Below are 21,975 nucleotides of genomic sequence, written 5' to 3'. Positions count from 1 at the left end.
AGTAATGACTGGCATTCCTTCACCTCCCGAAAATCTTTGAAAGTTACTCATGCAAGTACAAAACAATGTGTGAAACACGTTTTTGCAGAAAAGTCAGGAGTCTGCAGTACCTTTGCTTGTAGCAAATGTCAAGGAACTAACATTTCACTTTTCTGAGGTTCAGTTTCCTTGGAATGAGGAACTGCAGAGACTTGGTGTAATACATGGTTTCTTTACACGTATGTACAACCTGAGCCAATGATGGAGAGGCTCACAGCATTAACACCCGCATAAGGTCTTGCTTCTCCCATAGCCACAGCCATGCTTCATTTCTATCAGACCTGCAGCCTGCTTCTAGCTCTCACGCACAACTCAGCTTTGCCCCTAACTACCAGCCAATTGGTGGGATGGCCCTGCAGCATTGGCCTGCCCCGCTTAGACCCACTTCCTATGTGACCTTAATGGCCCATACTTAGGGGGCCACTACCAAGAAGCTGGCCTGGCTATGGAATCCTTGCTGGATTCAGGAATTAGAAGGGACTCAAGTATACAGCCTAACACCCACCCAGCCACCCAACTCACCATCGTCTTCTCCTCCTCCTTCATGCAAGGCCCAGTGGCATACTCTCACATGCTTCGTGCTCTGGCAGTGAGGAAGTGGGAGCAGAGGAGGTGGTCCTCTTGCTTACTTGCTGGGGAGCAGCAATCATCCCTGGTGTCACCCCAAGAGCGGGAAAGTGAACAGCTAGACTTTAGCTTGCCAGGGTGATTTTTGTTAGGGGTGGGAGGTTGTTGGGGGGGGGTCAGGACTTTTATTATTGGGGGAGCAGAACCAACTTGACTGGTCAATTAAGTATTTCTATTGTTTTATTTGATCTGTGGGGGGATTACGCCCAGGCACCCCGTCCTGGGAGAAAAGCTTAGCCCGGGGCAGAGGCCGCGGCTACCTCCTCTGGGCAAAGCGCTGGCCCAGAGCCGCTCGCACCCGAATGTGCATCTCGTCGCCCCTCGATTGAGGCTGCGTTTTTATCGCCAGGGCCAGGCAGGACTCGAGCCCGGCATCGCCTGGCAAAGAGAACCCAAGGCCGGACCTTCAGCGGCCGGAGTTCGCTGGCGTCTCCTCGAAACCCGCAGCGGGACTCGCTCCAAGGCTGCAACCAGAAGGAAGGCGCGCCCGCGCACACCCCACGACTTGCAAACCGCGCCAAGTCTTCCTCCGCTCCGCCACAAAACTGCCTCCGGGCTTGTTCGCTGCCAGCCAATAGACGGGTTCAGGGGGCATGTCCGACGGAGCAACGAGCCAATCGCACGTGGAGGAGGACGGGCCGAGTGTTCCACTCTTACCGCCGCGGGAGAAGCGGCATGGCTGAGTTGCGCTTGGCGGCGCGGGCAGGAGGCTGCTGAGCAGGTGGCGTCGGAGAACGGGATGGCTCCGCAGCAGAAGTCCAGCGTGGAATTGGTCCCGCACCGGCCGCCCTCTTCGGCCACGCGGCTCTTCACCTGGGACGAAATCCAGGCCCACACCAAGCTAGGAGCACCGGAGCGAGAGAATTGGCTGGTGGTCGGCAGGAAAGTGTACGACGTCCGCATCTTCTGCCAGAGACACCCCGGGGGCTCCCGGATCCTGATGAGCCACTTTGGGGAGGACGTGACGGTGAGATGCGGGTTGGGGGTCGTGTGAAAAGTGTGAAGGAGGTGATGGAGGAGAGATAACGAAGCTACCCCGTGAAATTGCATGTCAGTCGGTCCCGCAATCCTCTGTTCTGCTCTGAGTCCGGAGCGCCTCAGATTAAGGTCTGAGGTACCTCAGATTAAGGTTCTGAGGAACGGGTGATAGTCCGTTCGTCGATAAATAACAGTATGGTATGGTAATAAATCATTTAGGAGTCAATTCTCTAGTAACCTAATTAAAGTACTATCTCGTTGGCAGTAAATTCCTTAGTCAAGGCACTGTAATTAAAAATTATCCCAGTTTCATGCTGAGGAGAAATCAGTCCTAAATCCTACTATGCATCCTTGTAACATAGAAGAAAACAGATTATACGTAATATATATATCATTTTGAACTTTTAAAATGACTTCTCATCTGATGCAAAAGTTGCAGATACAGTGAGAATAATGTGAGGTCATAAGCATAAATTGTTGTAAATGCCTAGAATATTATATTTATGAATAAATTGATAGGCTGCCAAAGCTGTACATTTTTCCTGAGGGTGATTGTATAATCGAAACATACTCCTGACCTCAAAGTCAGCAGCTCTGTTGAACCAATGTTTCCCTCAAGATGCAAAGATCCATCATTGCAGCCCATTTAAAGGGCATCATCTCAGTATCTCCCATTTTAGTCAAAGATTAAATATCAAATATGAAGCTGTCTTTAAACTGCACTGTTTGCTTAAATCTGCCCACTAGTTGAGCAGTTGAGCAATCCACTATACTGTAATGTGAGAATTCTGTTTGGGAGTTGTCGTTTAGATCTAGGCATACTTGGTTTCCCGTTGCCCCATGATGCTGCTTGGGCAATTATGTCTGCTGATATTCGCTACTGATGTGGATGAGGTTGGTTTAACAGGGAGCAGATGGCCCTCAGATTGCATTTTTATGAAGGGAGGATTGCTTGCCTGCAATGCTGCTGAGATAAAGACATGGCAGGCTGCCTATAAAGGGGGACTTTTGTAGCCCCATAATGAGTGGGGCCCTGGGCGTTGGCCAGTTTGCTTTTAATAAAGCCACACTGCTTTCACCCTCCAGATGTGGTGGACTCCTAACTCCCTTCAGCCTTACCCACCTTGGCTAGGGATGCGGAGCTGCAGCATCTGAACATCTGAAGTGCAACACATTCTATAGCATTTTAGGGCTAGAGCACGGGTGTCAAACACAAGGCCCGCGGGCCGAATCCGGCCCGCCAGACCTCGTCATGTGGCCCGTGTAGCCACCGCCGGCTGCCAGCCTTCACCTTTTATTCTCACTTTTTTTTTTTTACACAAGAAAGCCGCCTCTTCAGCGCATGCGCGGGAGCCTACAAGCCAGAGTCTACACACACAAATATATATTTATTCCTCCTGCCCCGCCCCCTCCCTTTATTGCAGGTTTAAAGGTCGGGATCTTTTTTGCCCTCTTTCGGGCTTCAAAGCAGACTTGTGTGCGTGCGCAGCTGAGGGACACCCCGCCTCCCCTCCCCGCTATTCTCGTTCTCTTCCTCCTTCCAGTCGCGGCCGCCCTTTCCCCGCCACCCCTCTGCCCTGTTCCAGCATGTCCGCCTGAGCCTCAGACTGCTGACGTCATCGCCAGGCGCCTGCGCCGGAAGCGAAGGGAGGAGAGCGGCGCTCCATGCTCTCCGCGAGCGTGGCTATAGCAGGTCGGGAGCCCCCAGCTGCGGCTGCTCCTCCCGCGTTGCCATGGCCGGCATCCTCTTTGAGGATATCTTCGACGTGAAGGACATCGACCCCGAGGGCAAGAAGTTCGACAGGGGTGAGAGGCAGGCACTCGTTTTCAACCTCGGGGGCCACAGTGGTCCTTTTCCTGCAGGGGGTGGGATGGATGACCTTTGGAGGTCTCCCTTTCATTATTTCAAGATGGATTTGATCCTGGATGTGAACATACAGATCTACCCTGTCTATCTTGGTAAGCGAGTGCAGTCAGGGGGCTTGCCTGACAGTGTTTCTCTGACTCAGAACTAGTTAAAACTTTTTTAGCACATGGATCATTTCCCCTGCACACCCACCCATCCCAACATTACATGCCAGCAGTGGATGTGTCCATAGCAAAAGCAGGCATGGCCATCCCATAATCACAAGCACTCACCACACTTACGCATTCCCATTGCACACTTGCCACATGCAAAGATTTCCCCCTCGCCCATTGTTTGAATGCACCCATATCTCTTGAAACACATGACAATTTTTTCCTGGAAATTCAGCTGCCAAATCTGTGATGTGTGAAGCTAGACCAGGCATGTCCAAAGTCCGTTTGGGGGGCCTAATCTGGCCTGCTGGTTGGTTTAATCCGGCCCCTGTGGCAGTTTATTTCCTGGGGTAAAATCCTTTAAAAAAACTCAACAACTTCAGTCCTGAAAAAAGGTCAGCAATTTGGTCGGCCCTCACGGCCCTTCACTTCATCAAATCTGGCCCTCTTTGAAAAATGTTTTGACACCACTGGGCTAGAGGAAGCTCTTTTGCTCTGCTGAAAATGAGTCCTGGAATGATGCTGCAAATTGCAGTTGTGAGTCATGCATGTTGTTTCAAAGGACATGATCCCAATGAACCTGGAGCAAGCTAACATGAAATTGGGTATTTTCTCTTTTCCTTGTCAAAAAACTAGAGTTCAGCAGCCTTGTAATTTACTCTTAATTTGTGCTTGGGTTGTGTCCAACAAGATCTAGAAATTCAACTTGAAGTAATCTCCCTGCATAAAGCACGCACCAAAGCTCCCTGAAGTGTTAACAAATTTTGCAAAACCAAAATAATGGACAATTTCCTAACTTTCAACAACGCCCCCTAAAGCAGCTGCCTTCCTCGCCCTCTCTAACAATAGGCTCCCACGTCACCATGCTTCACAGCAGGAGTGGCTGCTCAGCACTTAAAATGCTCTGCAAATTAATCCTGCCACAAGCACAATCCAGTTTGTTCTCTCTACCTCCCCCGTACCCCAGTGACTACCACATTCCAGAAATTATTTCAAGGAAGAATCCAAATGGGTTCTAATGCCAAAGTTTTCTCAAGCTACGTCAGCCACTATTTGAGAACCACAGTCTTACCAGAAAGGTTTTTTTAAAGCCCAAACAACAACTTTGTATAGAATTGTTTTTTATTTATTTGCTTTAGTTCCAACCCCTGTCCCCGCCCCAAAATAATCTGTCAGTTAGTCAGGGCACCCACTGGCCTCCACCAAACCTGTGGAGGTATTTCCCAAGCCACTTCCAAAGTTTTTTCTTTTGTTGTGACAAGCACTGACTTGTAAGAACTCATTTTTCTATAAGGAAGTGTGAGACTATCTGTCAGGGCTGGCTCCGGGTCCCAGCTCACCAAGGACCAACGCTAGCCGATAGTATATTATCAAAGTCTTTATTGAAGAATAGTTTCCATTTCAAAGCCTCAGCGTCCCAGCTCTACGTCTGAACTTTAGACCGGCGAAGCTCCATCTGAGTCTTCCCCCCCTGCGCACCAGCTTAACACTCTAATCTTACTCCACCTCTTCCTTCTCTCTCTCTTCCTCTGGGTCCTACTACCCCCCGGTGTCTCCTCCCTCCTGGACTCTTCTGAAGCAGATGTTGAGCCCTCTGACTCTTCCCCCTCTCTTCGGCGGGCTTTAGGACCTGGCTCCCTACCCGGGCTGCCCACCTTGCCGCCTTCCTGTACATTTGAACTTGGCGCGCGCGCGCGTTTAACTTTCCTGATGACCGTTTCCTCGCTCACCGACGAGGGTGTGGTCGCTCCTGCCTCACGTTCTCCCGCTGCCCGCGCGCCACCTGATCCCGATGCTTGGGACTCCTCCCCCCTACTGCCCTCTGGGGGGGACGCTGGTCCGGATTTCCAGCTGCTACTCTCTGAGTCCCCTCTGGCCCCTTCTTCCTGAGGTGCCCCCCTGGGCACTCCCCTTGCCCTGACCATGGGGGCCCCTTTCTGTGAATCTTCCGAGTCACTGGAGAGACTCAGAGACCTTGGACTGCTGTCTTCGCTGACATTTCCTTCAGACTCCTCCTCCTCGCTCTCCATTTCCTCCCTCTCCTGTGACTCTGCTCCTGAACCCCTGACACTATCAAAGGCTGCATACACACCATACATTTAAAGCCCCCCCCCCCAAATTCTGGAAACAGTACTTTGTTCAGGATACTGGGAATTGTAGCTCTGTGAGGGCTAAACTACAGTTTCCAGGATCATTTGGGGGTGGGGGAGTGCTTCAAATGTATGGTTTATAAGCTGCTTTAAGCCTCTCGCAAAGGGCTTTCTCCCTTTCATTCCCTGCTACCTTCTGCTTTTTTCATTTCTGAGTTTGGGTTTAAGGGGAATATGGGCATGGTTCCCATTGAAATCGATGGGACTTGAGTTCCACTAACTTAGGGACTCCAGCCAACCATATGCCTCCTCTGGAACAAACTACCATATTTTTCACCCCATAAGGTGCACCGGCCCATAGGGCGCGCTCAAGTATTTCCCACAACCGCTGATGGAATAAGTGCTAGGAGTGAGCCCACTGTCGCACACCTTTGACTATGTCTGCAAATTCTTTTGGCCCCTACCCCACAACCTTTGATCATTTACCTTAATTAGAGGCAACGTGCTCTTGATTTATTTAATTGCTGCAGTGTCATAACTCAACAGTACCATTACAAACTGAAAAATATGTAGGGATTTCCATTTAACCTCTAGCAGAGTGCAGGGCGTTCAGGCAGGTGCTGCAGTTGAAACAAACCCTATGACTGTTTCTGGATTGATGTTTTCTGTCACTACCCTGTCATCTTTCTATGTCCCATCCACACAAGGAGGAAGTGTGACAGAACTGCTGTGGGTGGGATCTTTTGAAGCTTGGCACACATTCACTATAACACTTGAGGTGGCTGCCATTTTATGATACCCATTAGTTTTAGAAAAAATATTGTAATTATTACATAAGTCTCTCTCTGTCTCTCTCTCTCTCTCTGTGTGTGTGTGTGTGTGTGTGTGTTTGTAGAGCACTAAAGATTTATATCACCATAATGTTTATAAAGTGAAGGTAAAGGTACCCCTGCCCGTACGGGCCAGTCGTGTCCGACTCTAGGGTTGTGCGCCCATCTCACTTAAGAGGCCGGGGGCCAGCACTGTCCGGAGCCTGCACCAGCGCACCTCACGGAAACGCCGTTTACCTTCCCGCTATAAGGCGGTACCTATTTATCTACTTGCACTTAGGGGTGCTTTCAAACTGCTAGGTGGGCAGGAGCTGGGACCGAACAACGGGAGCTCACCCCGCTGCAGGGATTTGAACTGCTGACCATGCGATCGTCAAGTCCTAGGCACTGAGGTTTTACCCACAGCGCCACCCGCGTCCCATCATAATGTTTATAGTATAGCACAAAATGCGATAATAGTGTTATACTTTTATAACACTATACTACAATCCTAATTTTTAAAAAATTCTGGTTACTGGTGTTTTAGCAACTTGGTTAATGGTGGTGATAAGAGACTTAAGATTTTATCCCCCCCCCCCAAGGAAAATAGAATAGAATGATAGTGTTGGAGCACTACAACTCTTTCATTTGTTTAAAAAGAACATATCCAGAAAATATTTTAAATATTTTAAAAGATATAAAAAATAGTGTCACAAATTGATGCTCACCACAAATGTTCTAATGAATGTGTGCTGAACTCTTTCCTGGTTCATTGCTATCCATGTCAAAACCTCCACATTTTTAAAAAGATGAAAGAATGGTGATAAAGGTGTCTTACACCTGTGGAGATTGCAGTGGTCTTCTGATGGAGACCAGCCATTCTGGTCTGAGAAAGATGGAAGAACTAAAGGGGAAATGTAGGGTGACAATGATTGGATGGTTTTATTTTTTTACATTTTTAATATTTATATGCTCCTTTCCAATGCAAAGCCCAACATGGTGTCATGTCAATGTCCCATAAAAAGTAGCTGAAAGGATCAGGGCAAAATGCCACATATAGAAACAGAGCCTCCCAATGTCATTGTTGGAATTCTAGCCCATCTCTCTCTCTCTCTCTCTCTCTCTCTCTGCACACACACATACACACATAACTTTGCATTGCATTTCAGTAGTAACAGCATATAAAAGATGATGATAACATACTAAAAGTGAACAGGAAAATGGAAAAAAAGGAAGAAGAGAGCAAGGGAGAAAACCATATAAATAAAATTGAGCAAGTTTCCCGTTCATAAAATTGTAGTTTTGGAAGGGACCCCCGAGGGTCATCTAGTCTAACCCCCTGCTATGTAGGAATCTCAGCTACAGCATCCATGGCAGTTGGCCATCCCACCTCTGCTTAGAAACCTCCAAGGAAGGAGAGTCCACCACCTTCCAAGGGAGTCAAGCATCTCTTCCCATCAGTAAGTTAAGCTGGAATCTCCTTTCAACTTGAATCCATTGCTTCAGGTCCTACTCTCCAGAGCAAGAGAAAACAAGCTTGCTTCATCTTCAATGTAACAGCCCTTTAGATATTTGAAGGGGGTTATCATTTCTCCTCTCAGACTCCTCTTCTTCTGGCTAAACGTACCCAACTCCCTCAACCATTCCACATAAGGCTTGGTTTCCAGACCCTTGATCATCTTGGTTGCCCTCCTCTGCACACAATTGTCATCATCATCACCATCACAGCATCCTTTTCTAATTTACTTGCCTATGAATTGCAGAGGAGGCAAGATTTATAATGTCTCCACTACTTTGTCCCTTTCATAAACTAAGGATTGAGTTGAAAGCACATGTAGGCACATGATCAGACTGGGGAAATGCTCGTTCATGTCTATGACTAATTTCCCATTACACAAATGGGATTGTGTTAATCCCATTTCGAAGATCTAATCCTGTGTTGCTTCTTGGTAATCACAGCATCCTTTTCTAAGCGCTCACAGACTGACCATTTAATTATATGTTCAAGGACCTTCCCTGCTATCTCTGTCAAACTCAGTGGTCTTCTCTGGGTCTTTTCTCCCTGCCCCCCTGCCTTTTGAAGATGGGGAATAATATTTGCCTGCCTTCAGTCAGCAGGGATGTTATGTACTGAGTTGAATAGGATCCAAACTGCAGCAGTCTGATTGGTCCTAGAACAATAGGATCCAAATTGCAGCAGTCTGATTGGTCCTAGAACAATAGGATTCAGAATGCAGCAGTCTGATTGGTCCTAGAACAATGCAGCAGTATGATTGGTTTGCAGGAACCACCCAATCATGCTCCAGATATAAGTGAATCCACAGCCTGATTGGTTTACAGTAGAATTCCAGAATTAGCCAATCATGTGCAGCCCATTGTGTAAATAATGTATATAAAGCAGATACTTTGAGGGGACTTCCATTCATTCCTCCTCACCACTATGCGCTGAATAAAGAGCATGAAATCACTTTGCGACTCTGAGTATATTTCAAGGGACTTCTGATAATTCTGAAAGATTATAGACAGAGGCTCTGGGATTGCATCCACAAGCTCCTTTAGTACCCTTGCATGCAGCTCATCAGGCCCTGGGGATTTAAATTCATTTAAAGTAGCCCAGAGTTCTCTTTTCCTATCTTGAGCTGCAGCTCCATCCTTTTATAATTTATTTTGTTATTACCAGGTTGGGCACTGCTTTACTTTTGGATAAAGACAGAGGCAAAGTAGATGTTGAGCATTTCTGCCTTCTCTCTGTCACTCAATAGCATTTCTCCGTGCAGAAGACCTGCTACTTGCTTGTTCTTCCTCGTGTTTCAAACATAGCCAAAGAAAGCTCTAAAAATTAATTTTAATCTCTTTTGTAAGTCTGAGCTCATTCTGTGCTTTAGCCCCCCTGACTCAAAGTAAAGCAGTAAACATCCTGATCTCAGCAGTTTCAATAAACATGGAATTTAAACAAGAGTATAGGCAGCATAGGACAGTCAGGTGTAATTCCAAATGTCTGTGTCTCATGATTTCAGCCATTTACTTTTGAGCTAATTAATAGATATCAGCGTTTCTACTGTTCTTCCCAGTCCAAATTTTTAATATATTTCTCAATCTTTCCTTCTAGCTATTCATCCCTTCATTTTTTCCACTGTCTTTATTTGAAGAACAGGTTCCCTGCCCAGCCATACATTTGCGGTATCTCCAGACTGCCCTATTCCTTCCCATGAGTTCAACTCTAGTTCTTTTAGCATCTCTTTCGCCTGCTCATATTTGTAGATGCTCATTAACTGCATTCAAATGATAGGTTCATGCATACCTTGCCTGATAGCTGTCATCGTTCACAAGTTTTGCAATGAATTGCTAGCCCCAAAGGGAGATTATTCACCCAAAACACCCACCTTGTAGCTGCATCTTCATCTTTTTGGGGGTGGGGAATGTGGAGAAGTGGAAATCCCTGCTTTGCCCCTTCCCAGTTTTTCACACTTGCCTAACGACAGAACTTGAAATGCACTGTGACAAATTCCTTTTGCACAACAAGATGTTTACTGATATTTCGAAATGACTGAGACTTCAATAAAAGCAAACGGTAACCTAGAGCTATTTATGCATGCTATTGCGCATGAAACTCAACTGCGCAATCTTATGCCTGTCTATTCAGAGGTTGGTTCTCATAGGGTGGAGTGCTTTCCCTTGGGAGGCCTGCGCTGCACCCAGCTTCTTACTACTTTGCCGCCAGGCAAATACATTTTTGTTTTCCTGGGCATTTGGGCAACAGCCAGTGATATTGTATTGTTAAATTCATTTTATTTAGTACAATTTATTAAAAGTAATTGCACATTTGTTTTGTACAGTTACTTTATATTGTTTAATGTGTGTAAATGGCTTCAGGATTTTCAGTGGGAAGCAATCTGTAAGTGCTGGCCCATTAGAGCAGCTAGTGCACTGGCCTACCAGTCTAAGTCTGCCCCCAGCCAGTTGCCCCCTGCCTTTCTTTCCTGCAGCTGGTCCAGGTTTGTCAACTTCCTCCTCTTCCTCCTCCATTTCTGTTGTCCCTGTAGAACTCTGTGGTGAAAAGAATGGGAGCAAAGCTAGAATGAGTTGGCTCTGCTGAGCTAAATGGACCAAGGACCCCATAGAATTCATAGAATCATAGAGTTGGAAGGGACCCTGAGGATCATCTAGTCCAACCCCCTGCAATGCAGGAATATGCAGCTGGTCCATACAGGGATCAAACCTGCAACCTTGGTGTTATCAGCACCATGTTCTAACCAACTGAATCAGACCACCAGTGTAAGAGAGCTTCCTTTGTTTTACTTCCGCTGTTTCATGATTGAGTCTCCTTTTCATAGAATCACATTGTCTGTGTGTGTGTGTCTGTGTCTTGTAGGCTCGTGTAGTCCAACTCCCTGCTCAGTGCAGGACATCCAGAGCTAGGGCATCCTCAACAGATGGTTGAGGATGAGCTCAATACACACCACCCGTCTGCCAGTTATCCCACAAACTCCTCATCTGTTGTTTTACTTTTGATAAACCCGCACATTCCTTTAAGAGGAACATTGCCAGAGGAATTGGGGGGCTGGTAGCAGCACCGGGGAGCAGGGCACACAATGGCCTCACTCAATATTTCCTGGTATTGGTTTTGCCTTCCCTTCTTTCCCCCCTGTGGACTTGTAGGATGCCTTTGAAGCGTTCCATGTCGACAAGTCATTGGTGAAGAAGTATTTGAACCCCCTGCTGATTGGGGAGTTGGCACCAGATCAATCCAGTTTGGAACCCAGCAAAAATGTAAGTCTCTCCTAACCCCTGGATGTGAGATGTGAACCCAAGAAGAAGTAAGGTTTCCCTCCATTCATGTTATGTGCATTCTGGAGTGCTTAAAGGAGGATGCCACGCGCTGGTCTGAACCTGTAAATGGTGGCAACGGGCTGATAGAAGGGGAGAAGCCCTGAGAGAATTAGACATTAAAACTCTGGTCACACCCTCCCCTTACTGCTCCTAAGGGCGCAGGCTACTCCAACAATTCCTAGAGTAGAGGCAGCTGTCATTTTAAAATTTATTCTTCACAGGAATCACTCATCATGGACTTCCGTGAGCTGCGCACCACTATAGAGAAGATGGGACTCCTGAAGCCCAACACTTACTTTTTCATGGCGTTGTTCCTTCACATCCTGCTCTTGGATGCTGCATCCTGGCTCAACTTCTTGTATTTTGGAACCTCTTTACTGCCCTTCATTGTCTCTCTAGCACTTTGCACAATGTCCCACGTAAGTTGTCTTGCTCCTTCTGTTCTAAGCACCTGAAACCCGCTTCCTTGGTCATCTTCTACTACCCTGGTGAAGCCAGTGCTCATTCTAGAGGTCATCTTTATCACTGGGATTTTTGTCACTCCCAGCATTAATGGGTGCAATGCCAGTCCTATGCAGTGAGATGTTTGCTTATCCTCGGCGATTTATGAGTTGTATGGGTATTATTCAGAAATTCATGCCTGCATTTACCCAAGTAGTATGCATGGCACACAGATTACTCTAGAGCTACCACATGCAATGACATGATGGCTTCTTTTGAATTAAATGATGCAGAAGGGACCCCAAAAGCCTTTCAAATGATAGGCAGGCCATTGTTCTAAGCAATCTCCTTTGCCTTCCAGGTCCAGGCTTCATGGTTCCAACATGATTTGGGGCACCTTTCCGTCTTCCAGAAGCCCAAGTGGAACCACCTGCTTCACAAATTTGTGATGTGCCATCTTCTTGTAAGTGCTTGTTTTTGAAAACTTTTATTTTTTTGAGAAGGGTGGGAAGGGTAAGAGATCTGGATTGATGATCTGAAAATCAAGCTACCATATTTTTGGACAATGTGCATAATACACTAAAAGGGAGGTGGGGGGGGGAATGTGCTAGTTCTTTGTGGATATTTGTTCCCAAAAGCCTGCCAACAACCCTCCCATTGCATGGTGGGTGCATATATACTACAAACAAATCAGTTTTATACCAGGGGAACTGTCTTGGCTTCCCCTAAAGCCGGGATGGGGAACTTTTGGCCTTCAGCTGTTACTGAGCTACCACTGCCCCCTTCCCTGACCATTGGCTGTGCTGGCTGGAGCTCAGGGGAGTTGCAGTTCCAACGGCATCCGAAGGACCACACGTTCCTCAGTGCTGTCTAAATGAACCCTGTGTGCTGCAGCAAAGGTGCCTAGAATCCTCTTATTAGTCTCCCTGCTCCCCTCGACAGGACCAGAGTTCCTAGGACTTCCTACGAAGAGGGACTGACTCTTAATGTGGCATAAATCTGTCAGTACGCCTTTCAGCCGATGTGCAGCAACTGGGCTCAGTAACTGGTTCTTCCCTGACTGGGCTAGGCGACTGGAGCACTTTCAGAGATCTTCCAATCCTGGAAAACAGGTCCCAGTGCACTGGACTCACAGCTGTGCATTGTGAGCACCAGACTCATGCAGAGTATAAACAACGCGGAAGCTAGCTGTGAAGCATAACTCCATTTATTTCTGATAGCTACTACAAACTAAAGAACTACTGGCTTGCATGCGTGTAACATCTCCCACTCAGCCATCTAGTCACTACATAGATAAGACTGTCTCCACACGGAGTCAGGCAGTCAGGCAGGAGCGGAAGAGTAGAGGAGCAGTTTCCGCCCCCTCCTTTCTCAAAACATCAGATCAGGAGATTCTTGCAATGGGACGGTGAGAAAATATCAACAAAATCTACAGTGCAGTGATCTCCTTGGTTTTTTACCTTTAGCTGTGCTGTAGAATTGACTTCTTCTCTGACCTTCCTTTCAACAGGGAGCATCGGCCAACTGGTGGACTCTTCTGCACTCACAACATCACGCAAAACCCAATTGCCACAGCAAGGACCCGGACGTCGACATTCACCCTGCCTTGTTTGCTTTGGGGAAGACCCTCTCTGTGGAGGCAAGTTTCATGTTGCTCTCATGCCCTTCAGAAAACAACAAATGCTTCCTATTTCTTCCTATGCGCTACCTATTTGTAGTGTAGCTGTATGTGTGGTCGCCAGATTTCTACCTTAAAAAACCCCACACCAACAAATAATACATGCCACTTGATATTTTGGGGTGGGGTTGGGAATCCAGGGAACTAAATTTATGTTGACTGGCAAGAAGTCTATGTAATAATGATATGGTTGCATTCAGGGAAGTGTCAAGGTGCCTGTATGGCTGGGATGGGGAACTTGTGGCCATTCACATGTTGTTGGACTCCAGCTCTCATCAGCCCCAGTCAATATGGCCAATGGCAATGAAAATTACAGGACGGCAACATACGAGGAGTTGCAGGCTCCCCCTTCTGTAGGGCCATTTTTATCAAAATCTGACCTGATTTGCTTTCACAGCTTGGGGTAAAGAAGACAAAGTATATGCCTTACAACCACCAGCACAAGTACTTCTCCTTCAGTAAGTGTTGCTGTTCTTGTTTGAATTTATATACCACCCTATACCCAGCAGTCTCAGGGCGGCTCATAGAAAAGATCACAATATATAAAATAAAAACAATAACCCAATAACACCCCCCCCAAAAGAGCCACATTTTAAAAGGGTATCGGGATGTCAATCAGGTCAACCAAAGGCCTGGTTAAAAAGGAATGTTTTTTGCCTGGTGCCTAAAGGTGTAAAATGAAGGCGCCAGGTGAACTTCCCTGGGGAGAGCATTCCACAGACAGGGGTCCACTGCAGAGAAGGCCTGTTCTCATGTTGCCACCCTCCGGACTTCTCGAGGAGGAGGCAAACGAAGGAGGGCCTCAGAAGATAATTCAGGCTCTGGGTAGGTTCATATGGAAGTATGACTAACTTCCTGCAATGCCATGGGAGTTAGTGGAGTCCGTTGGCTTACGGTGAATTATTATGGTACCATCGTGGTCATGGGCACATGATAGTGTGTAGCGGCTACATCTGCAAAAACCCTGTGCCCAGCAGGTGGACAGTGCTGTGCACCTCTGTTCTACTTGACCCGTCACTCCACAGCATTCTCATATTCCCTGTGGATAGAAGTTCCTGCCAGAGCAGTGTTTCACCCCTGTAATGTGTATTTGCATGCCATGCCTGGACCCTAACACCTTGTAGGCCACCATTATGCTACAGTGGAGCTTGGAAGCACAGGACAGACTGTAGGGGAATCCTACAGGAATGAGTTCGTCTTCCCAGTTAATGGGATCATATGGTTGGATTCAAACTAAATTAATGGTGGCTTAGTTCCATTCAAATCAGTGGGACAAGTTAGTTTTCACTAAGTTTAAGCCGCTTTGATCTCTGCAAGAACAGTTAGTCCAGATCCAGCCCGCAGTCCATAATATCAAATTATCCACTTTGATCTCTGCGGGAACAGTTAGCCCAGATCCAGCCTGCAGTCCATAATATCCTGTACCCTGTTACTTGTAACTGTAGTAAAACTTAAGGCATTCTTAAGTAGCCACACCTAAATTATCCGCTTGCACTATCTTCTTCCCAGTACATCTGGTTTATTTTACATATTTTGTATTTTAATTACGTGGCTAAGGCATCTTTCTTTTGCTATCTTCATCAGCGTTGCCTCCACTGTTGTTCCCTACCTTCTTCCAATATCATACCTTCTACGTTGCTTTCAAGAAGAATTACTGGGTGGTAAGTATTGCATTATCTGAGTTACAGATGAAGCAACAGAAGAGCGCTCACTCGTATTCCTGGCTGGCTGGCTTCTTGGGTGTTCTGAGGCATTTTGTGTTTTAATATTTTGTTGGTAGCCGTTCAGAATGGCTGGAGCATCCCAGTCAGATGAGCAGCATATAAATAAAAAAAATATTATTACCATTATCTCTCAAATTATAGAGCAATCACTAATGCTAGAGCCAGCCTTGGCCTTGCTTTCAATAGAAAGGAATACAAATCCCAGAGTATCTTATAAGACACTGGTCTTTCTGTTACTAACAATGTCAAGAAAGCCAATAGTTAGTCAATGGAAATCTTGCTCACATCCTTCAGTTGATTATTGGTATGGTAGACTGTGGGATCTAGCTCTCTCTGTGCATCTCACATTTCAAAGAAAAGTAAGTAGAGGAGAATCTAAATAAGATAATTTTTATGCTATTTGGTCTATACAGTGGTACCTTGGGTTACAGATGCTTCAGGTTACAGACTGCTAACCCAGAAATAGTACCTCGGGTTAAGAACTTTGCTTCAGGATGAGAACAGAAATCGCGTGGCGGTGGGAGGCCCCATTAGTTAAAGTGGTACCTCAGGTTAAGAACAGTTTCAGGTTAAGAACGGACCTCCAGAACAAATTAAGTTCTTAAACCCAGGTACCACTGTACTTTTGACAATAGACCCTGTCTATATATACTGTATAGACAATAGACTCCCAATAATTCAGTTAAGTTTGTGGGGAGGATATATTTTAGAAGATTGGGATAAAAAGATATCTCAGTGCCTTGGATTGTGATTATAAAAGGATACATTGCATGAAATAATGTAGAGTATTATCTTCCCTTTCCTTCCCCTCCATTCTATCTATTCTCATTCCCCTTTGTTTTCTTTTTGTATCAGTATTTTTAATGATGTTTGTATTTCATCTATATTTATCTTTATTTTAAAAATTGATAAAGTTTCTTTAAACAAACAAAAAAAAGCAGTTTCTGCTCAACATTGGTTAAATGACATTATGTTATGTTAGCTTAAGTACTTCAATCACAGTCTTGTTTCAACCACAAGGCCTATCAGCAAAACTTTCTGTTGCATCTCTGGGGTAAAGGATTGTAGGGGACAATAACAATGTGAACTAAGCTTTTTCCATTCTGACAGCTTCTTCCTTTTGTTAGGATATTGCCTGCATGCTGAGCTTCTTCATCCGATTCTTCATCGTCTATGGGTGTTTTCTAGAAATAAAGAGTCTTCTTATATTCTTCTTTTTGGTCAGGTATTGTACAGCACAAAACCCCTCCCGATTCAACTAAATTTACTCAAAGCAATGGGACTTGAGCTTGCGTTGGCTGACTTATCCTTTTAGTTAAATTGGACTTCACCATGACCAACTTCAGCTGGCTTGGTGGGCCATCTATATTTCTGTGGTGGAAATGCCCCAAAATTCAACCCTTTGTGGACTTCAGTCCTACAAGAAGTCTGCAAAATAGCAAGACAGGCATTAGAAGCATCCCCAAATGCTTCTAATGAAATTCAAAATGAGGTTCCTAGACAAGAACAGGTATCCTTCCCAGGCACCCAGGATAAGGATGCAGGCTCCCAGTGAAAAGATAGGCCTTTATTGAAATACAAATGTGCACAAGATGCTCCTTATTTTTGAAGCTGTCCCTATGTGCACTGAGGCCGCAAGGCAAGCCAAACAAACATACGACACACACACTCCAACCCTTTTGTTTTGTATGCAGGCAACTCCTAATTTATGTTCCAAGGCACCGTGGGTTTAAGTGAAATCGCATATATTTGAAACACCATTGAAAAAGCCTGCAAACGCCTTGTTTTATTGAATACTATGTTTCCTATCTGGTCCTTTGATTAAAATGAATTTTCAAAGTTAGCTGTAAGTTACTGTACTTTTCTAAAAGAAATTGTTTTCTCTTGGCATATTACAAGTAAAAAGTTAAACACTGAGACTCTGAGAGAGCCTAGTAAGCTAGTAAGCCAGCAGGGCTGATTGGATTCCATTCCTCCGGTGATGAACACTTTTCTGTGTCTGACTGTGCCTTACTGGGGTTATTTTGGAGGGCGGGGTCAGGAAGTTCTGCTTGCAATGTTTTCTACTGAGTTGCTCACAATATCTGCTGAAGATTGTCTTTCCTAAAAATGACAGAATGGGAAGAGAGTTCAGAGCTGCATTGCAATTATGAGTTGAGCAGAGATGGGAAAGGTTTGCTTGCTGCTATGGGACCGTCTATTCACTTTTAGTTTTTTCTGCTTGTGGCTTTATAAATAAAATAATGTGAAAGCCACCTTTTCAGTTCAGTTTGAAAACACAGGAAAATGAGTGTGATGTTTTCAGGGAGTCAGATTTTTGTGCAAGACACCAGATTTCACACAAGGCTTTAAAAAAAAAAAAAGCATTTTCCCAATATGATTGGATTAGTGAATTACGCTTTCTACTGTATTACTACTCTATTTCCCCATGCAGAATCTTGGAAAGCTCCTGGTTTGTCTGGGTCTCCCAAATGAATCACATACCCATGATTATAGATTATGACAAGAACTTGGACTGGGTGTCCAGCCAGGTAATTTTTTTTTTTACTCTAGCAACTGTATGGCTATACATGGGACTGCTCTATATCCTCTCAAAAGATCATTCTGGGTTCTAATTCAAGTTGACCAAGATGCTGCCCTGGATGTTTATCAGGAAACTGGAGGAAAAGCAGACAATGGTTCAGATAAGGAGGCGTCTTGTGGCCGTTCAGATGCTGCTGGACTGTCATTAGCACTGTCCATGCTGGCTAAGGCTCATGGGAGTTGTAGTTCAACAATATCTGATGGGGTCACGGGTTCCCCACTGCTGCTTTAGTGGACTCAACTAGACTAGGGAATCATGGGAGCTGGAGATGCAGCAAAGATGCAGTTCTTTAAGTGAGTAGACGGGGGCGGTAAAGAAGCAGGAGAGAACAACAAGGAGTTAGTAGGAGCAAGTTGATTCTGGGGATGGGGAATCCGTGGTCCTTAAGGATGTCACCAGACTCTGGGCAGATTCACATCATACATTTAAAGCACATCCAATGCACATTTAAAACCCATGACTTCCCCCAAAGTATCCTGGGAACGGTAATCCTTCCTCCTTAATGTCAACCTTAGCAAATTGCATTTCTCATGAGTCTTTGGATGATGCTATATGCCTTGGGTGTGCTTTAAATGTATGGTGTGGGCCTGCCCTCCAACTCCTACCAGCCTTAGCCTTTTTGGCCACTGGTCAGGAATGATGTTAGTTGTAGTCCGGCAACATCTGGAGAGGTTACAGGTTCCCCATCCCTGGGCTTAGAGTATGGCTTAGGGGCAGAGGGGAGGCAGAAAGAACCCTGCAAGTATTTAAGAAGCAAGCAGAAGGAAACAAAGAGCATGGAGAGTAGCTGGTAGCAAGAGGGACCAGAAACATGCCCTTGAGAGAATGAGGAACATCTAGAGAAGATGTTCACAGAGGATCACAGAGCGGCTTACAATAGAAAAACACAGATACATAACATAAAAATTATTGTTGATTGTGCTGTAACAATCAAATAAGCTCTTTTTAATAAGGGGGAGAAACAATGTATTAGGCTGAGAAATTTAAAAAATGGCTTTTCATCCCCCCCCCCCCCCCCCGGTAGAATTAGGACCCAGCTGTAGTCCTGTTTGTTTTAAAAAGTAATCCAATCCTTCCACATACTGTGACTGCTCACTTCAGCAAATGCTGGCGTTGCAACACTCACAAACACATTTGTGTCATTGTGTTCTTATCATCAGTATTCTGTCGTCATTTGACAATCACCCAAAATGAGAGGGTGAGCCTTCTTGGGACCAGAGCAGGGCATCTCCTGGCTCCTGCTAGGACTGGAGTAAAAGCTGCCAAAAAGAATCAAGTGAAACGAGACAAACCCACCTTCTTTGCTCCTCACAATCAATCTTGGAATCCCAACATGCTTCAGAGAGGAGCATCACTAAATTTCCCACTGTCCATAACAGTTGCCCACCACAGTATCACAGTGTAGCAGCAGTTCTCCCCAGTAACCCAGAAGGGCTAATGAAGCAGATGGCCACAGCATCCCTTCCCTTCTGAAGAACAGTCTCTAGTTGGGTCTGAGGGTTGTAACAGTGAAAAGTGGGGAATGGGCAACATGGCAGACATGTGACCCACTGTAGGCTCTTTGGTAACGTGAGGATTGCAAGAATGTGGTGCTGACATCTAGTCTACTTTGCTAACTATGGGAGGGATTTGGTAGTAACTTAGGGTTGAATCCAACAAGGTCGTTGCGCAAGCAAAACTTCTGCTCACACAACAGCATTTCCCTGCCCCTTTCTCCCTCTGTACCCCACTGCCAAATCTGCTCTTGAGGGTTGAGGGGGAACTCGGGGCGCATTGGGAGGGATGTGGTGGGGAGAGAGAAAGTTCTTTTGCATTGAGTAGAAGTTCCTCAACTTGCACAATGACTTGGCTGAATGCAACCCATAGCCGTCATACCAGGAGAGAGAGAAAGCTGTCAAGTGCTTCAACATCCACCCACTTGTTATTTCAGCTCCAGGCGACATGTAACGTTGAGCATTCCTGGTTCAACGACTGGTTTACTGGGCACTTGAATTTCCAGATTGAACACCAGTAAGTAAGAAGTGCTTTCTCTGGGTTGTATGTAGGTGAGTGGAACCCTGCTCACACAATGGGGCTTTTCTGGCTCTTACCCTACTGCCACTTGAAAAGCAACTCCCTAGGGATGCAGGACTCTCTGGAGTAGTGTGAAGTGGGACGTGGTGGGAGAGGCTACACTGGGAAAGGGAACACAAGAGAAATCAGCGCGCTGCCTTGTGCAAGTAGACATGCTGAGCCAGTTGTGTGAAACTTCTTTGGATCCAAGCCAACACATCCTAGGAATGCTTTTCATGCTGTGTGATTCTCCGTAGGAAGAACAAACGTCGAGTATGTGAAGCAATTTTTCTATTGTTTGGTTTTCTGGATGACTGCCTTGTCTATGATTTCTACACCAAATGTGATTAGCAGAACTTGAGGCAGAATTGTTTTGGTTTCCCCCGCCAGTCTCTTCCCTACGATGCCCCGGCACAACTACTGGAAGGTGGTCCCTCTGGTGAAGTCTCTGTGTGCCAAACATGGCATTGAATACAAGTGCAAGCCCCTGCTGACAGCCTTTGCAGATATTTTACGGTATGTATCAAAGGAGAAATGTGGCATAAAGATACAGATGTGCGGTGGGAAGATAAGGCAGCTTACTCTCATTTTCTGCAGGGGTGGATAAACCAGTGGCATGATCAGACCGGCCAAGCAGCTTTTAGCATCCCACTGTTCCCATTAAATTTTACTGGCACTGCTTTTGCAGATATTTTGCCAAGCCACTGCTGTCAAGTCAGATGGAGAATGCTGTAATGCTTCCAGAATGCTCCAGTCTGCTCCAGTGTCTCCCAAGTTCTGACAAAACACTGGGGCACCCATTTCTGTTTCTGCAGCACCCTCAGTGGCAGAGGGCTGCCTCCCCCCGCAGAAGACACAACTGGTAGCAATTGGCAGGGGCTGGCCAGCACCCACTGCACAAACTGCTCAACCGTTTTAAAGGAAAAGGTGCATTTCCAGAAATAACACAACAAAGTATGACTTGGAAGCATCGTTTTCATTGTTTCAGCAGCCTTTTCCCAGGCCTTCCTGAATTAGTCATTTCTGCAGCATTTAATTCAGGTTGCTTTCATGGTTTCCAACTTTGTTTTTTATTACTTGTGTTTACTATTCCTGTGCATCCCTCAGGTATTTTTTTAAATATAGGGTGATTTGTAAATTTTGAAATTAAAATAAGTAGCCGCCACACCCCCTTTCACCATTCCTGCAGCGGGCTTGTGGCTGGCTCATGGCCATTGGGGAATTGCATACAGCTCTAGTGGCAAAAAAAGGTTGACTACTGCTGAGCTACAGAATTCTGCTTTCTTGATCTTTACCCAGATTCCTGCCTCTCTATTTAACTTGATTGTATCTCTGGCATCTTACCCTTTCTTTTCCACAACACTTAATTAGTTTTCTCCTACCCCACCCTTTCTCTCACTGCAGTTCCCTGAAGGATTCTGGAGAGCTCTGGTTGGATGCCTATTTGCATAAATAAGTACTGCCTTTACAGAAAACAGATTCATTCACGATGTCTCCACAGATGCCTTGGACCAGCAGATTGCCTTGAACGTTTTTCCAACTCCCAGTGTTTCATTGTTTCCTATTTATAATAAAATTTATGTCTGATACCATGCTTTCCCTATTTTGTACATCTCCCTTTGAACCTGGAAGTAAAAGTTGTTAACAAGGTCCCCAATGAGCTGCCATACAGTGAAAGGAAGAAAGGGGGTGGGGGTATATGCATCTGAAGGAAAAGACTGTGCACAAGATCTTTTAAAGGGCTTCTTTTCTTTGAATGATTTGAGATGTCATATGCTGATTCTCTGAAGACCCAATCCAGGTAAAAATTCTGTATGCTTAAGCCCATTGTCACCAGTCATGTGCCATTTACCTGGATGAGTAGGTAGCTCCTGATCCAAAAAACGTTCTGCACCTCTGCTGTAAGGTTTATGCATTTTTTCAACACCTGGTTTACACAATAGGAAGCCTACTACACACAAATTACCTAAACTGGATTGTGGACCATGTATGTGTTTCTAGTGCACTGGAGAGGTGAGCTCAGTGTCCCTTTCTTGATATTGCATAATGAACAACTACCAGGCCACAAAGTTTGGCTTATCCTCTTGAGAATGTTGATGTATTG

The 21,975-nt window shown here is 45.6% G+C and overlaps 1 protein-coding gene across 1 annotated transcript; it reads left to right on the top strand.

Annotated features, from left to right (window-relative positions):
- Positions 1–554: 554 nt before the first annotated feature.
- LOC310666368 (acyl-CoA (8-3)-desaturase-like) lies at positions 555–21,460 on the top strand. Its single transcript, XM_083417075.1, has 12 exons — positions 555–1,633; positions 11,222–11,332; positions 11,614–11,811; positions 12,195–12,296; positions 13,344–13,472; positions 13,909–13,969; positions 15,096–15,172; positions 16,363–16,460; positions 17,670–17,766; positions 19,750–19,829; positions 20,262–20,387; positions 21,276–21,460. The coding sequence occupies exons 1-12, from the start codon at positions 1,406–1,408 to the stop codon at positions 21,325–21,327; spliced, it is 1,359 nt and encodes a 452-aa protein (XP_083273201.1). The 5' UTR covers positions 555–1,405; the 3' UTR covers positions 21,328–21,460.
- Positions 21,461–21,975: the final 515 nt, after the last annotated feature.

This window comes from Podarcis tiliguerta (assembly GCF_965153285.1).
Source record: "Podarcis tiliguerta genome assembly, chromosome: 1".
NCBI lineage: Eukaryota > Metazoa > Chordata > Lepidosauria > Squamata > Lacertidae > Podarcis > Podarcis tiliguerta.
The sequence above is the reverse complement of the archived record's forward strand: the minus strand, read 5'-3'. Positions and strand labels throughout refer to the sequence as shown.

Excerpts from the sequence above, each read along its gene's own strand:
- LOC310666368 (XM_083417075.1), top strand. The coding sequence starts at position 1,406 with ATGGCTCCGCAGCAGAAGTCCAGCGTGGAATTGGTCCCGCACCGGCCG. Across the intron at positions 11,812-12,194 it reads CACTTTGCACAATGTCCCAC|GTCCAGGCTTCATGGTTCCA; the intron begins GTAAGTTGTCTT and ends TTTGCCTTCCAG. Across the intron at positions 13,473-13,908 it reads GGAAGACCCTCTCTGTGGAG|CTTGGGGTAAAGAAGACAAA; the intron begins GCAAGTTTCATG and ends TTGCTTTCACAG.